The 17494-nt window shown below is 42.8% G+C and overlaps 2 protein-coding genes and 2 gene segments (V, D, J or C); 1 reads left to right on the plus strand and 3 right to left on the minus strand.

Annotated features, from left to right (window-relative positions):
* The window catches only part of ccdc177 (coiled-coil domain containing 177), a 104807-nt gene that overhangs the window by 28617 nt on the left and 58696 nt on the right, over positions 1-17494 (plus strand). For 2 of the 3 annotated variants that reach the window (XR_007029756.1, XM_047327173.1), the window contains exon 3: positions 12928-13060. The gene's annotated coding sequence lies outside the window, so the exon portion shown is untranslated. Of the gene's footprint in view, positions 1-7349; positions 7676-12927; positions 13061-17494 lie in introns of those variants that run through there. The other variant, XR_004785360.2, reaches the window with a different exon arrangement.
* On the minus strand, positions 5744-6549 carry LOC118286316. The segment is given in 2 exon segments: positions 5744-6309; positions 6409-6549. Coding segments are annotated over 2 exon segments (378 nt in total).
* Positions 6845-7446, minus strand: LOC118286319. The segment is given in 2 exon segments: positions 6845-7242; positions 7328-7446. Coding segments are annotated over 2 exon segments (429 nt in total).
* LOC118286305 (solute carrier family 2, facilitated glucose transporter member 1) lies at positions 8673-17351 on the minus strand. 2 transcript variants are annotated; one of them, XM_035610649.2, is made up of 12 exons: positions 14206-17351; positions 13825-13895; positions 13353-13437; positions 12952-13050; positions 12461-12621; positions 12137-12377; positions 11845-12007; positions 11571-11755; positions 10940-11041; positions 10525-10626; positions 10065-10268; positions 8673-9604 (listed from the first exon to the last, which is right to left on the minus strand). In XM_035610649.2, the coding sequence occupies exons 3-12, from the start codon at positions 13365-13367 to the stop codon at positions 9425-9427; spliced, it is 1452 nt and encodes a 483-aa protein (XP_035466542.2). In that variant the 5' UTR covers positions 13368-13437; positions 13825-13895; positions 14206-17351; the 3' UTR covers positions 8673-9424. The 2 variants fall into 2 exon arrangements, with proteins under 2 accessions (XP_035466542.2, XP_035466544.2); XM_035610651.2 differs by having other exon boundaries at positions 13825-13924.

Raw genomic sequence — 17494 nt, forward strand, 5'->3', positions numbered from 1 at the left:
CATCAACAGTCCGGCAAGTCTGGCTGCTTCTGTCCTCTCAGTTGTTCTTGTCGTATGATTAATTAATCACTGGATTGTTATATGAAATGTGAGAAAATATGGATTTCTTAGTACATTTCTGCAGCTGTCTGTTGTTCTGCATCTGCTTGTACCAGAGGATTTGATTGTAGCTGTCAATACTGTGCGAACATTGGATCTTGGCCATTTCTGCTGGTTTCTTGTACATGTTTGCCGGAATCTGCTTGACCTTGTGACTTGGGGAGGAACCTGTGGAATAAAGATCACAGTAACGTCATATCAACTTGATATTAGTGAATGTAGATATACTGCCACCTAATGAGAGGAAGGAACACAATGTCATGTGTGTCGTGTGCAGGTTTTTGTAATGAGGAGCAGCGAGGTGAGTCACTGTGTAGACTAGCAGCACAGAAGAACACAGAGCTGCTGTTCAGGCCGAGCGCTTCAGTTGTTAATGTGCACGTCTCGTCTTTATTTGCGCCCCCGTCTATCGTCACACCGGCTCCTTTCTCTGGAGATCCTGTGCTCACCACCATGTATCCCAGCAGCTGCAGCTGTCCGTTGTTCTGCGTCTGCTTGTACCAGAGGATGCGATTGTAGTTGTCAATACTGTGCGAACATTGGATCTTGGCCATTTCTGCTGGTTTCTTGTACATGTTCGCCGGAGTCTGCTTGACCTTGTGACTCGGAGAGGAACCTGTGGAATAAAGATCACAGTAACATCAGAGAAAATTTAGACCGGCTGAACACGAGCAAAAATAAAAACAGATTTTGTCGGAAAATGGTCTCGTAACTAATTTTCATGACATTACCTGAACTCAGAATATTGTTAAAAGTCAAGCTGAGGATTAAAGAAAACAGGAGAATCATTTTGTGTTTGGTTAAACCTTGTTGTAATGGATCATTGTGTTCTCTTCAGTGTATCAGCTGATCCATCCCAACCTCCTTTCTGAGGAAACTCTCCCATCAGCGAAATAAAACCTGATCTCTGTCGGTGGGTGGTGTCACAGTGTCTCCTCCTCCTCCTCTCAGCATTACAACCGTCATATCAACTCGATATTAGTGAACGTAGATATACTGCCACCTAATGAGAGGAAGGAACACAATGTCATGTGTGTCGTGTGCAGGTTTTTGTAGTGAGGAGCAGCGAGGTGAGTCACTGTGTAGACTAGCAGCACAGAAGAACACAGAGCTGCTGTTCAGGCCGAGCGCTTCAGTTGTTAATGTGCACGTCTCGTCTTTATTTGCGCCCCCGTCTATCGTCACACCGGCTCCTTTCTCTGGAGATCCTCCGCTCCCCCACATGTATCCCAGCAGCTGCAGCTGTCCGTTGTTCTGCGTCTGCTTGTACCAGAGGATGCGATCGTAGTTGATGATGCTGTGTGAACAGTTGATTTGGGCCTTTTCAGTCGGTTTCATGTACATGTCGGCCGGAGTCTGCTGGACTCTGTGACTCGGAGAGGAACCTGTGGAATAAAGATCACAGAAGCATTATAACTACGATATGACCTCAATGGGGGGAAACTGAAGTGAAAGTAAAAACTCTGCAGCTGAAATAGATTTGTTTTAAGACAAAATAATCATTTTTTGTCGACCTGCTACCGGAAAAGAGGTAGAAGCTAATTTTATTTTTTACAGTGTATTTCTTACATCTTCATGATTTAAAGTTTAAATGAAGATAATAATTAGTGTATAGAATTGTTATTACCTGAGACCAGTATGATATTAAAGGTTATGCAGAAGACCGTGATCATCTCGTTCTCTTTCATGGCCGACCCTTAAAGAACTTATGCTGTTCTTCTTGAATAGTCACATTTCTTTTTTCATCTGATAGAATCGTTATACATCCTCCTCTTCCTGGACTGTCACCTCACACACTGCACCGCCTCCTTATGACAGTAAACTAAAGACCAGAGACCCCAAATGAACCCAGAGGCCCTGGTTTAACATTAAAGTACAAACTAGACTTGTTGCAAGTCCAACTCCGAGGCTGAATTGTGCTGTTACTTCGTCAATCAGTGCTCTGACTTTATGTGAATAATCCAGTGAACTGAATGACAATCTCAAGGTAATGCAGCGACTGTTGTAGGATTACTGTGGCTTCTCAACATAAACACTATTTTATTTGTGTCTGTCAATTGGTAGAAATTCTAAATATTGGCCTGTTTAACCTTTTTAAGTTATAGGCATATTTTTGCGGGGGATTTTCTAGCTTAAAAATAAATGAATGCTTCCTTATATTTTTCTATATCAAGTGACCTCAGTGAACCTTCCTTGTCTGGATGTTTCCCTCTGGTCACATTTGATGCATGAAGCTGACGGTTCAAATCTTTGTAATGTGATGAGTGTTATTTGTTCTGCTGTCTGTACAAATGCACTCACATATTTTTATTTGTGGATGAAGGTATAGTCATATTTGAAAACTCACTTGAATATGACATAGCACAAGTTTCAACGAATAATCCCAACTCCAGCGTGACTTACTCTCTTTTCCTGCGGCTTTCTGGTGTTTGGTACAGTGAGTGTACTGAGGCTCCAGAAAGTCGCCCTTCACTTGAGTTTATTTAGTCAAAACCACTGTTTCAGTGTTTTCATATACTTTATTAAGATTTCTCTTTTCCAGCACACTCCCTTTCCTGTTAATAGTAGGCAGAAATGGGTTTGAAAGGTGAATGGAATATAAACAGGGAAAGAAATTTAATTCAACGTGATATAAAACAAACTATAATAAATTCATAATAAACTCAAACAGAATCTTATAAACTTTCAGGGAGAGTATATAAAGAATACATGTGGTGTCACATTGCCTGTATTCATTGTGACCTAATCACATTATCAACACATCACAAATTACCTTTTTGAAAGTAATATTGAATGACAATTAAAAACTTTAGTGACAGATACAAACGCTCGGTCTGGAGCTCCCTCTGTCGTCTATCAAAGAGACGGCTTTTATCTTTTATTCACTGACAGCGGTGTGTCAGGGTTTTAGTGCAGCTGCCTGAGTCTCCTCCATCACTGTGTTGACTCACGGCACAAAAATACACCCCACTGTCGCCAGGCAGCAGCTTCTCCACCGTCAAAGATCCAGTCAGAGCGTCGCTCTTCTGCGCCGGAAATTTGTCCTCACTGAAGCCACTTTCGTATCGATGTGGGGGGGGTCGGAGTTGTACAAACTATTTGCTTCATTCCCTCCCCGGGCAGCTGCCTGAACCAGTACATCTGGTAGTAAGTAGCATCTTTCGTGTGACTGCAGTTTATTGTCGCGGCGTCACCCTCGTCCTTCCACAGCGTCGAGGGTTGTGCGACATCACCTCCATCGATGAAACCTGTGTGTGACAGTCGGATTAATTGCGGAACGCTTTGAAACTCAAAAATACCAAACGAAAGGTTCATAATTGCTGCAAGGCAGCAACTTATTTTTGTAATTCACCTCTCATCCAAAGCAGAAATATGAAAAAGCTGAGGCGACCGCGCTGGATCACGTCCATGTCATCAAACGTAACTGTCGGTTTGAGCTGCAGTGAAAGTTGTTTGTTCGGTGGGAGTGTCGCTGCGGTTTGTGACGTAGGATCCTGCAGCTGCATCACGAGTCGGACAGCAACTGGGGGAGTCTTTATGATACTCGAGTTCGTGAGATCGTGAGGATTAGAGGTGTGTGTGAACATTGCTCTGGTGTTTTTGTCAACCAACCCGGCGTGTCTGTATCACTGTGCTCACTGACGGCACAGAAATACAGGCCTTTATCGGCCGGCACCAGATCCGTCACCGTCAACGTGCCGCTGTGAGCGTCGGGCTTGGTGGCTGGGAATTTCTCCTCTCCGAAGTCCGGCTCATATTCTGGCCTTTTGTTGGGGATGGCAAACAGTATTTGTCTCATGGTTTCTCCCGGCAGCTGCCTGTACCAGTACATCTGGAAGTAGCCGCTGCCCTTTGTGTGGCCGCAGTGTATTGTTGCATTGTCGCCCGCGTCTTCCCACAGTACGGGTGTCTGGGTGACGTCGTCGCCGCCAACGAGACCTGTGTGTTTTAACAGTTACAGTTACCTGTTGTAAACTTGTAAAAGATTTTTTTAAAGTTGGTTGTTTTTCCCAACACAATTTCCAGTAAAATAACTATCAAGTGTAACTGGATTGGATTCAAAATATGAATCGTTAATATGGTGTAAAGTCATTTTACTATAAATTACCTGTAGTCCACAGCAGACAGACTGACAATATGATGATGGTGAAATCCATGTCCTGACCGGTCGAGTCCTCGTACAGTTACAGCGACATGAAGGGTTGGAGATGGGAGTCACTACATTTACATCACCTGTCTGTATTTACATGGTAGTTGAACTGGTGCTGTGGGTCCCCCTGCAGTTCATCACTGCTAGTGACAATACCTGTTATTCAGATCAGGCTGAGGAGGACGAATCTTATTGTGTGTTCTGTGATGAGATTCAAAACTGAAGGTATTTCGATAAGAAGAATTAAGAATAGAACTTGAGATCAGTTCTTTTTCTTGACATGGATGTTTCCTTATCAATAGGTAAAACCTCAAACAGACTGTAGGAAGCAGAATACTTGATATTTGTGGCTTTTATGTCCAACACACACACATTTAGAGAGTATCACAGACGTGTTGGTACTGTATCAGCATTTATGTTTGCCGATATGAAAACAATTATTTTACAGAGTAAAAGATGCAGAAAAGATGTGCATTTATGTTGTAGGAAAAAAAAGTATATATTTGGTGAGGGACTTGGGACAGACATCTGTATCGACCAATGATTGATTAGTTAATAAAAAAAATAAACTGTTTATCAATCCATGATTAAATTAATCACCAGTTAGTACCTTGTTTAAGATTTGATAATATGTAGTATCAGCGGTTGTTTTGCTGATTTGAAAAATCTTTTTTTACATAATAAACAGTGTAGAAAAGATGAACCTTTATGTATTTTATGTAAGAAAAAAGTATTCATACAGTGTCTATATATTTAGTTGTATTATAGTTACAATAAAGCTTATGGTTGAACTGTAAAATATCAAGCATCAGTAACATTTTAGGATTCATTGTCATTTAAAAAAAATAAAATATTTTGACAATGATTCCTTAAAATGTTGTTATATTGGTATCTACATTTTTTTTCTCCCCAATATTTTTGGGGAACTGAGCCCAAAAATCCACCCCACACCGGCTGCCTGCAGGTGTTCAGGTGGCTGAACATCCTGTCTGTGGACTCGAGGGTTTTTGTCTTGACTCGAGTCGACTCTGCAGCACTGTGCCGACTGGCAGCACAGAAGTACACACCACTGTCGTTCAGCACCAGATCAGAAACCTGGAGGTCTGAATGTTTGCGGGCATCTCCCTTGAAGGTGATTTTTCCCCGTACGTCGGCCGCCGGGGCTGGGTAGTTCAGATTTAGATATCCCAGGAACTTTGGAGCTTTCTGTTCGTCCTGTTTGTACCAGAGAATGCTTTGATAATCTGTGATGCTGTGGGAACAGTTGATCTCGCCGTCAACAGATTCGCCCGTTCTCTTGGTGATGGAACGAGGCGTTTGGACGACACGTTTGGTGTCAGAAGCTCCTGTGGGGGAAAGAACAGATCCGACTTTGAGCACTGAAGTGAACCGCTGTGTGCAGCATCTGTCCTCTGATTGAAAAACTCACCATTATTCCCTGGCACATGAAGGAAACAAACGGTGAGGAGGATGAAGATCATATTAACGATGATCACTCATCGATAATGTCCATGTTCTGAAGGTCAGTGTAGACACACACAGACACGTATGAAGAGTTTTAAGTGGGCGTGTCAAAACCTTGTGACGTTCACTGCTGCTGTATAAAAGCTGACATGATGAATCAAAGGGGAGTGGGTGTGTGTGTGGTGTTTGAGGTCCCCCTACCGTACATGAGATAATGAGAGTTGGTGACTGTTATGTTGAACTGTGCACTGGGGTTTTTGTTCGACTGTCTCATGCGTCTGTGTCACTGTGTTGACTCACAGCACAGAAATACAAGGCTCCATCTCCCGGCCCCAGATTCTTCACCGTGAACGTCCCGCTCTCAGCGTCGGGTTTGTTGGCGGAGAATTTCTCTCTGCTGAAATCGCCAAAGTCGTGCTCTTTGTTGGACGTCGTCGTGAACACGACGAGTTTCATGGTTTCTCCCGGCAGCTGCCTGTACCAGTACATCTGGTAGTATTGCAAACCCTTGGTGTGGCTGCAGTGTATTGTTGCATTGTCGCCCTTGTTTTTCCACAGGATGGAGTCCTGGGTGACTTCACTCCCGTCAATAAAACCTGCGCACGCCACAATAATAGTTAATGCAGCAGATTAAAAAAAAATTTAAAATATTATTCACTTCATCAAATGAGATCAACAATGAAACGGTTAATTACCTGGAGTCCACAGCAAAAAGAGCGACAGTCTGAGGAGACCTTGTTTAAACATGATGTTCTGACAGGAACTGCCACAGTCTCATACAGTTGCTGTTCAGAGATATAAAGGAGCTGAAGGTGGGAGGGTCGCCTCGTCGTATGAAGTGATCCTGTGAGCTGCGACAGTTAATCGATGAGTAACAGATTACTAAATGAATCGCCAACTAGTTTGATTATCGCTTAATCGGTTCAAGTAGTATTTACGGGAAAAAAGTCAAAATTCTCATAAGGGTTTGATAGTGACATCCAAATTTACTTCCTAATATTTCGCCCGCAGCCCAAAAATCCACAATCGTTCAGACTCCTCTGTGTGTTGTTGAACTCTGAGCCACATCATGACCCCAGAAAAGGTCGAAAGGAAAAGACGGTTGATAAAATCTCGAGGGGCTCGGTTCAGATGGAGGCTGACTGCAGGTGTTCAGGTGGCTGAACATCCTGTCTGTCGACTCGAAAAGGTTTTTGTCTTGACTCGAGTCGACTCTGCAGCACTGTGCCGACTGGCAGCACAGAAGTACACACCACTGTCGTTCAACACCAGATCAGAGACCTGGAGGTCTGAATGTTTACGGCCATTGCCCTTGAAGCTGATTTTTCCTCTCACGTCGTCCTCGGGGTACGGGAAGTCCACATTTATGTACCCCAGAAGCTCTAAATTGTGTTTCTCTTGTTTGTACCAGAGAATGAGATCATAGTTTGTGATGCTGTGGGAACAGTTGATCTCGCTGTCAACAGATTCCCCCGTTCTCCTGGTGATGAACGGAGGCGTTTGGACGACGCGCCTGGCGTCAGAAGCTCCTGTGGATGAAGAGAAGAGATTTTGAATTCATCGTTAAACCCTGTGTCGTCTCGCTCATGTCTGTTTCCTTTTTTGCTTTTTTACCCTCATTTCCTGGCATATGAAGAAAACAAAATATGAAGACCACGGAGATCATGATAAAGACGTGAGGATGTGAGACTCCACTGTGGATTCAGCACCTGTGGACCAGAGTGCCTCACTATGACAGTATTAAAAAAAGGGGTTGGGTTATGCTGTGGGTATGTTGTTGAACCCGATTTCATTTGTTAAGGATTGTTTCCCCCTGCTGGTGAGAAGAATACTGCAGGTTGTCTCGGTAGAGGCACCGCCTGGTGAGAACCTGCTTGGCAATAAGAGTTGTAAGAGTTGTGACATATTGAAGTCTTCATCACATGTTTGAGTATATTTAATAAAATATTATATAACATATAATATATTTATAAGTATGAACCTTTTATTCACTTGATTTCATCTTCAAAACACTGTCATGCTTCTTTTCAATATGAATATTATATCAGTAGACACAAGATGGCGCCAGCGAAAACTTTCACACCACCTCATCGCTTTCAGTCGGTCTAGAAAGTTACTGACTGGTGACCTACTGGACTGTTGGACAAACCAACAGAAGGACACTGTGAAACCCGTTTCCTTGTTTCAGTCTGACTGCTGTGCAGTTCGCTGGAGGTGGGAGCTCCCTGACAGAGGGACCAGGTAGGGATGCAGGTTTCCAGAGCTGTCTCCAGTGAAAACACTGCAGCTGCTGCAGCTTTGACACAGGAAGCTAAATTTGTTGCAATGGTCCTTTTTCAAAAAACTTTTGTAAAGGTGTATCAGAAGTTGCTATATATATATATATATATATATATATATATATATATATATATGTATATGAAGGTATCCACAGAATTCTACTGTATTTAGATTTACAGCTCCTGGTACAATGGATGGCACTGTTTATGTTTTTTCAATATTTTTGCAAAGACAAAAAAAAAGACTTGAGTTCAGACTCTCTGTGACGAGTTGTTAGACTCTGGCCTTGAATGAATAAGTAAAGTGATTTAAATTCAATTCCGCCCCCTGCAGTTTTTAAAACCCAGACTCGTCCTCTGATCTCCTGGCTCCTCTCCCCCTCTGCGGTTTCTGCGAGTCACTGTGGATTATGCTGAATGTAATATTTATTCACATAGCTGCGGTCGGGTTTTCACGGACATCTTATGAGGGTACACAGTTCAGAGGCATGTGAGATTTCGCAGGCGCGTAACGAGCGACAACGCTGCCGCGTCTGTGCATCAGGAAAACCAAAGTGTTGGTCGGTGCGACTGGTTCGAGGGGGGATCGGGATCAATCACACAACACATTAATACAAATTATTATATATACATTATTAGTCCTTTTTTTGTTCTATAAAAATTCAATTGAGATTCTGGCCCATGGGAATTTACATGTTTATTTACAAAATTGACAGTGATATAATGTGGTAGTGACACAAACCAGCATTTGCAAGAATGTGTCCTTTTTTTTCCAGATTAACCCAGTGAGACAAATAAATATGTTAAGTATTTCACATGAAAATGACACAGGAACATGTTCCATGATTGTTGGAGTCTGTCCGTGCTCCATTTTGCGGTTTGTGATATAAAACAAAGCCAGCTGTCAAATAAACCGTTGCAAACACAGTCGATAGGGAGAGAAACAAATCCAATTTTAGTCCTCATAAACTAAACCAAGAGAAAGTGTTCGCTGTTTGCCCCCGAAGAAAATATAAAAGGTCCTTTTGCTTCACAAAGTAACAATACGACGGTTACAAAATGCCTCAGAACCTGCAGTATAAATATCGATCACTATACACTTTCAATCTGATAAATATAATATAATTCGAAAAACCAGATCAACTGTCGGCATCTTAATGACAAACACACACGCCTTCTCTTTGTCCTCTCTCCTCCAGGTAAAACAACAGTTGCCAAAGCCACTGGAATGGTTTAAAGGGTCAGTTCGCCCAAATGGCTGAGTTTGGTTTTTTGGGTGCACTGAACTTCATAAATGTTCCCCTGGATACCGGACAGTGTTGCAGTCTTAAGATACTTCTGAACAAAGTTTACAGTGATGAATATTTTTGGCGAGAAATAACTCAGTATACAGTATGACCATGACCAGACGTGCTCAGGTCTAAGAGGTCCGTCAGGTGAAAGTGTTGAATCCGGCGTTGTTGTGCAAAGGAATGCCCTCTGCTCCTCGGAACTCCTCTGCGATGTCGTCGAACGTGCGGCCTCTCGTCTCAGGCAGGCGAATCCAAGTGAAGGTGAAGGCGAGCAGCGCAACGGTCATGAAGAGCAGGTAGACGTACGCGCCACACATTTTCTGTTTGAGGGAGAGACGGACCGAGATATTAAAAGAATAAAATACAGGTATTTGACCTTTTGTTTGACAAAAAAGTCTCTTAAAAATCGAAATCTTTGTTATCCAGAGAATTGTTGGAGAGTAGATGAAGGAAAGGAAGAGAAAAGGAGAAATGCGAGGATTTCAGGTCGGTTTCAATTTTCTGCAGCTCAAACAGATGTTTCCCTGTTTAACTGTTAACTGTCCCCGATGTTTAATCACTATTATTCAAACGTATTTAACATTCAACAGATTTATGCCCCTTTTAATAGTCTATAGCTACATATCTATATACCAGACTGTACAGGTTTACATTCTTCCGACCTGCCTCTGAGGTGCAGGCAAACTGGCGAAAGCAAACAAGGAATTCCGCCTCTAAAGTTTCCCCCTGATGTGTGCGGCTCAGTCGTGCAGCGTTCGGGGGCCAACAGTATCAACCCACCAGCAGTGGAGGGAAGAGGAGTGCCAGAACAAACTTCCCTCCCCAGTTGAGCATGCTGGTGAAGGCCATGGCGATGGGTCGGCCCGGCTGGTCGAACAGCTCGGCAGCGATGAACCAGGAGATGGGCCCGGGGCCCAGCTCGTAGGCGGAAATCAGGCAGAAAACCAGCAGGACCTGCAGACTCCGCAGCTCCGGGGCCAGGTACTGCAGTGAACGGGCAAGTTACAGTTACGAGTTTGGGGTCCGGTCTTTAACGAAAGGCATCATAAATTAGTTTAAACGATCCATAATCGTTGGTGTTCGGTTTCAGACTGTTCTGAAAAATGAGCCATATTCTCTACTTTCAGCCTCTTTTATGAGCGAACGTTAGAATAAGCCATCTTGCGCATATCCAGTATTGCAATAGAACTTTTCCAGCACAAATGAAAATAACAATCGCACAGATATGAAATGATCTCACCAGGACAGAGTCGACGATGGTCATTAGTAGGTTGCACACTGCGATGGAGATGAAACCGGTCAGTAGCAATCTCCTCCTCCCTGCCCTTTCCATCAGGAAGAACTGGGGAGCAAAGAATAACACGGCGGTGAGCCCGCTCACATTTCCTCCCGCTTTTAAAAAATTAAAATGCAACACTACCCGGTTGCGGTTCGAGCTGTAAAACAAGTTCATGAGGAAATGCTGACGCCGCTTTTGTCTGTAGTCCGTGTAGTAAGATTTCGGTGCATTTCGTGGCGAAATCAACCGAATGTGACTCGACGTGTCTTAAAAGTGGATTTAAACTCTAGATTGTATTGAAATTGTATTGTAACAGGACACATAAGGAGAATGTGGAGCTGTAATGTAAAGGCTCAACTTTATATTTTGTACTTACTGCTACCAAGGTGAAGGTCACATTGACGGCCCCCACGCCCAGAGTCAGGTACTTGGCCTGGTCAAAGTTGGCCTGGAACATCCGGGTGGAGTAATTGATGATCTTGGACAAAAAGAGCAGAAATGCACTTGAGTTAAGTGAGTCACTGGGGCATCTGTCTGGGGTTTATTTTCATTTTTAGTTACTGTAGTGACACACTGCCCCAGAATCAGAGCTCGGAGCTGGGGGGAAGTGATGCGGTTGAACAATTTATACAACAAATACAAAAAGAGCTGCAGCTAAATATTCATCACAGAGTGAGTGAGTAAGGCGTGCAAGAAACCTGAGCTTCGTCTTGAGAATATTTTAGTTTCACGCTCACAAAGGCGTGGGTTGGACCTTTGCCTTCTGTGAAACTTCTCACACATATATCAATGGAGACATATTCGACATAAACGGCTCATCGGGAATCCGGACGATTCTTAGCGGCTAAGCTGACACGCCCACAAACAAACCCCGGAAAGCGTGAGCGTGGGCAGACACTTCCTACATGCGCTGGAAGCGGTTGACCAGTCACAACAGAGTGGGCCAGCTGGCCAATCAGAGCAGACTGGGTTCCAAAACCAAATGCATTTTTGGTCATGCGACTCACCGCGTTGAAGCCAGACAGCTGGCTGCCCAAGTTGACGATGAGCACGAGGATGATCGGCTGCTTGTAGCGGCGCTTCTTGAAGAACTCGTGGACGGTGACCCCGGTATGAGTGTGGGCGGCCTCCTCCTTCATCTCCTGCAGCTCGGTGAACACCTTCTCTGATCTGCCGCGCAGCCTCAGCAGAGCTGCGGGGTGAAAAACGACAGCTTCTGTAAAACAGATGCTGCGAAGCTGATGTGAGTTTCAGAAAAACTCCAGAGACGGCGGCACCCACCGGCCTCTGCCTTGCTCTCCTCGCCCCTGTTGATGAGCAGGTACCTGGGGCTCTCGGGGCAGAAAGGCAGGACCAGGTACTGTGTCAGGGCGGGCACGAGAGACAGGGACAGCATCCAGGCCCAGTGATGCTCTGTACCCAGCGCCGTCTCCAGACCGGCCACCTGCCGCCAAACAAGCACAGGATGGTCTCACAGCTTCACTTCATATCCAGACAGGAAGCGTAAAGAGAGCAGACAACATGAACCTCTGTCAACCTTTTCCCTCCATATGTTTTCATTCTCACTCCTCACCATTCCCACCAGGATGCCCGTGGCAAAGGACACCTGGTTGAGCGTGGCAAAGGCCCCTCTCAGGTTGGTGGGCGACACCTCCTGGATGTACAGCGGATTGAGGCTCATCACCAGGCCGCAGAACAGACCGAACACCAACCGTCCCACGATGAGAACTTCAAACGACTCGCTGGCTTTGGACGCGGACATCAGACACGCCCCCACCACGGAGAGACAGTTCACTATCAGGATGGAGTTACGCCTGGAAAGGGCGGAAGACGTGGGGAAATGAAAAGACAAATGGGAAAAAAATATGATGGGACAGTTTTTTTCCATCGTTCTTACCTTCCATAGGAATCTGCCACATATTTGACTCCCAGTGAACCAAGCAGGGCTCCAAAGTCCTTAATGCTGACTGACAGTGACCACAGGAGAGTCAGACTGTGATCTGAGATCGACTGGTTGTGTCTGTCTCTCCAGGTGTGATTGAAGAACTCTTCGATGATCTAAACAACGCCCGTTAAATACGGGATGAATAACACTTTCACTCTCAATTTGACTGAATGAGTAGACAAACAAATCCCACTTTGCATCAGTTGAATTCCTCGGGAATGAAAAAGCCTTTAGCTTCCCTCAGTATCGCAAAATGTTTTGAAGCTTATTGAAGTATTATGAGAAATGTAAATGAACAGAAATATGCCTCAAAAGTTTAGTCTAGGCTACTTTTGGAAAATATCACAGCTGGGCGGGAGAGCCTGAGCAAACTATTAATTCACTGTGTTTTATTGAATATTGTTTTCATTGTCGACCAGCATATTTCCCCGTGTCCTGCTCACCTTGGCGGGAGCGTTGATGTTGCCGGTGTGGTAGCCGATCTGCAGGGAGCCCAGCACCGCTGCCAGGATGGAGATCAGGAGTGTGGTGGTCAGATGGCTCTGTGTGAGGGTGAGTGACATATATTTACAACTCTTTTACGTGATCAGCTGTTTTTATCTCCTTACATAAAAACAGTAGCTAATTAATATTACATTCCCTAAACACAACGTCAGGCTCTGTAGCCATTGTTATCCCAACACATGCGACCCTGTCGACTGTCCGTAGAGGTCACGGGTCACATGAACCACCAGTATTTTCACACTGGCAACATGTCCAGAATTTTAATTACCACAAGTGGGTGTTAATGCTGCTTCATGTCGGACTGTGTTCGTTTGTAGAAAAGGGGCTAAAACAAACTAACCTCCTGGGACGCCATTTGTTAGCGTGAGACCTGGGTATCGCTCCCTCGAGGTGCAGGTGCATTTATTTTCTGATGACTTTCTCTGCTGTGAAAAAAACAAACCATATAAAGAAAATAATTTTTTTAAATGATCCTAGAGTTAAAATTATTCACCAGTTTCTCATTTTCATATGATGACAAAGACGTGATGATACAGCAATTTAAACACATTAAATTCTTTGTAGACTTGCTGTATTTTAATGGACACTTCATTAAACAAATATATGGACTTTTTTTTGTGCTTGTGTACATTTTTAGTTATAATACTTAAAAATACAATTTTATGATTGTGTACCAGCTGCGTTACATCAAGACCTGCTAATTTACATTCTCAAATCCAGACTGACATGATTCAGGATACAGAAAAAGATGTCATAAACAAATTCTGTCCGTATAGAAATGAAATCAATCATTAAAATCTTTGACAACTTACCTGTGCCAAGCTCGTCTTCTCTGAAATATGAATCAAAAAGGTGAAAAAAGAAAGAAGAAATCCACTTGTTGCTGTGAGGGGAAAACGCTCAGAATAACATCTGTACATTATTGTTATTATATGTTTTTTTCTTATTTTTATTATGCTTACATGAACAGCAACAGTTGTAGTTGTACAGTGGAATCAGAAAAATAGGAATAAACAGGAGATTTTCCTCCATAAGTACATTATTCTTAAACTTACAAAAAAGACTAAGATGATTGAAACCATTACAGCCTTAGTAAAATCTTTATATTTATAGTAAAATAATGTGAAACCTTAACTGACTGTGATCAATATCAACATCAATGACTATTGATATTTACTTTTTGAAGTTCTCACCGGTTGTTCCTGAGAGTTAAACGCTGAGTCCTTCTTCATCCCTGAATTTAAGACACAGTATGACTGTGTAGATTTTCCTGACTGAACATGCAAACACCACCATTGGAAAATGTATACACACACACACACACACACACACACACAGACACAGTGATGAAGTCACACCCAGCTGGTGAATTTGGGGCCGGCCCGACAGAATGGCAGCCCACGGGCCTCCTCTGGTTCTCATGGACCAGCTGACCGACATCCCGGGTTCTCACTGACTGAGGATCAGTTCACCAGCTACATCCAGACGTTAAATCAGTCCTGTTTTAAATGTAAGAACAACACCAAAGTCACTAAGAGCTCAGCAATACCAACTATATTCTGTTTCACCCAAATCCCTTTCCCGCACCTATGTCACTATGTTGAAGAATCATTCAGGAAAAATCCCCAAATGTTAAATCACCTGTTGCCATCCCCAGACTTTTCTTTGATATCATTTTCATGCATATCCATCCATAATTTTTAAGTGATCCTGCTAACAAACAAACAGAAATGTGTGTCTGTGTGTGTGTGTATAACTCTCTATGTGCTGTGATGATGATCAGGTCTCATCTCCAAGTGTCTTTCTAGGAACAGACATTCACTGACAGACAATGTGTTTTGTTGCTTTGAATCTTAAACCACAGTTTATTATCCCTTTTGTGAAAGATGAAAAGTAAACATACTAAAATCCATTCATTGCCACTATTCATCTTCTTCCTCTTCATCTTTTTGACACATGAGTAAACAAAACATTTACAAAATGAGTTTGATGTATGTGCCTGTTTCTAGAAGAGCCAACCTGCTGCATAATGTAATTTTAATAGGTTTTTGTGCAGTTACAACAGCAGTGTATGTAACTGCACATTGTGTGTAGAGATTTTTCTGACCGAGACGCTGTACAGGGCTTTAAAGGTTAGATTTAAAAGACAACACCCATCACACAAAGCTGTGACAATTTAGAGCCGCAAAGGATTTAACAGACAGTACCAGGATGAAGTATGTGTGCATACACCCTCCTCCTCTTCCTCTGTCCCATTCTATTCTATTCTTATTTGACCTCTTTTTTTGCCTTTGGGCTGCTGAAATACCCCCCATGGAGATCAATGAATGGATTGTAGACGTATCGTGTCTTAAGTCGTGAGATTTCTCATGTAACCCATACACACACACACACACACACCTGCCTCCTGACCAAATACAAATGGGCAGTAACGACTTTTTGCTGCCGGGACGCATGAGCCAGATGTATAAAAGTGCAGAGGAGACAGATGAACTTAATCATAATGTTTGGGGAGGAAATATTCCATAACCTCACCACAGACCACATCAAAATAATCTTTATCATTAAAAAAAAACTTAGTAAAATGTGTATAAATAAATTAGTGGCCCCAGAGGCCTGGAAGTGATGAAGAGCAGATCATTTAAATCAACAGAAGAAGTTTAGCTGCACTGACTCACATATGAAACACTTGTGTTGAAGACAGAAAACAAAAGTCCTTCCATAAAGATTCAAACTAAAAAAACACATCTAGTTTCACATTTAACAACATTTGTAATTTCGAATTAACTTTGTATTGTAGATTTTGCACAGCTTCTTCCGAACTGCTGATAGACTTTCTATCTGCTGATAGAAATATTGGAAAATATTTCATACTTTTTATTACTTATATACTTAATTTATTTTTGTAAATTATTGTCAGACCTCAGAGAGGTGTGCTTCTGAATCACCTATAATAAAAATAAATCAAATTTGTAGTCTAAAGTAGAACTAAAACTCTCTTGGATTTTTTTTCTTACCCTCTTCTCACCCTCACTCTTTAATTTGTAATAGAAACAAATGTATTGTCACATGAGTGTATTAAAAACAAACCCTCAGATGTTCCTCTTGTACATTAAATTGCAAAAACCATGAGCTCAGAAAAATAGGGGATAGTACTTATATTATTAGGGGATAAAAATGCGTTGTCTACCTGCGAGCTGTGTTCTCGCAGCTGAGTTCTCAATTAGCATGTGGACACGCCTGTCTGGAACATGACCTTTGACCCCTGAGCCCTGGCCTCCCGGCAGTCAACCCCCCCTTGACCCTGTGCGCTCAGGCTGCTGGACAGGTGCTGCTGCTGCTGCAAGCGCCGAGGGGCATCGGGCACAAATGGCGAGCAGTGTGCACCGTCCCCCCCACCGCTAATGTTTAGCTATCACACAGACTAATGGTCCTCTCTAATCACCTGTAATGGTGTTTGATCTGTTTCTAAGTGTTTCAATGCGCACGAAGTAGAAAAACTACACACACACAAAACAACCCGACACAGACTTCTGTATCTAACACTTATTCACACGATCCCTGTAAATTATTTAGATTTTGTGTTTAGAGAAAAAAAATTGGCTGATGTCCTGTACTGATCTAATTATTTAAAAAAAACAATTATGTAAAAAAACAAATACAAATTTCAAGATAACGTGTATTAACTGCTTGTTAGGTCAGACTAAAAACCTAAATCCAAAAACATCAAATGTGATATTAAAAATAGATAAATCCTCATTGTGATCTTGATCTTTATGATTAGTTGTCTTTTCAGTCTAATAATTATTTCACCACTGAACTCAACTCTTACAATCTGATGAATGTGAGGTCAATGCAGGACCATAAACAGGTGGAGCATGCGTATTTCATACACCGGATTTTCCATATGTAGAGATGCTGAATGTTTTTATTCTTTTTTTTAATGGGTGAAAGTTAAATCTGTCAACAATAGCATTAAATTATTCTCACTGTGGGTAAGTTAGGAGCACAAAAAACACTGATCAAAGATCAATGACCCTCATCTGAATCTTATAAATCTCCTTTTTACAACATCATGTAGCACCTGCACTGCCCACACGTCACTTTCAAGACCCCACATTCCTCTGTGCACCTATGAGAGCCCTTTGCCAACGCACCTACCCTCCGCCCCACCTTCAACAAAGGAGAAAACACACACACACACTCTAAAACACATGCACATACATCCCTAAGCATCTGCGTCATTATAAAACTCTTTTGAACTTCACACTGGAAGTCAAAAGCCACATGTGTCGGTACGAGACAGATGTACTGCAGCTGCCTCTGGGCTCCAGTTTCATCTGTGATACAACCCTCTCTCCCCTCACTACCACCACCCCCCACCCCCCATCACCCCGTCCTCCTCCTCCCATCACGCACCTTTGAAGTCTCATCACTAAATCAGAACACGACACAAAAATCTACAGGCCGAACAGATTAAGT

Source organism: Scophthalmus maximus, chromosome 15 (assembly GCF_022379125.1).
Source record: "Scophthalmus maximus strain ysfricsl-2021 chromosome 15, ASM2237912v1, whole genome shotgun sequence".
NCBI lineage: Eukaryota > Metazoa > Chordata > Actinopteri > Pleuronectiformes > Scophthalmidae > Scophthalmus > Scophthalmus maximus.

Excerpts from the sequence above, each read along its gene's own strand:
- LOC118286305 (XM_035610649.2), bottom strand. Across the intron at positions 12,008-12,136 it reads CGGGCATCCTGGTGGGAATG|GTGGCCGGTCTGGAGACGGC; the intron begins GTGAGGAGTGAG and ends GTTTGGCGGCAG. Across the intron at positions 11,042-11,570 it reads AGCTGTCTGGCTTCAACGCG|ATCATCAATTACTCCACCCG; the intron begins GTGAGTCGCATG and ends TTTTTGTCCAAG.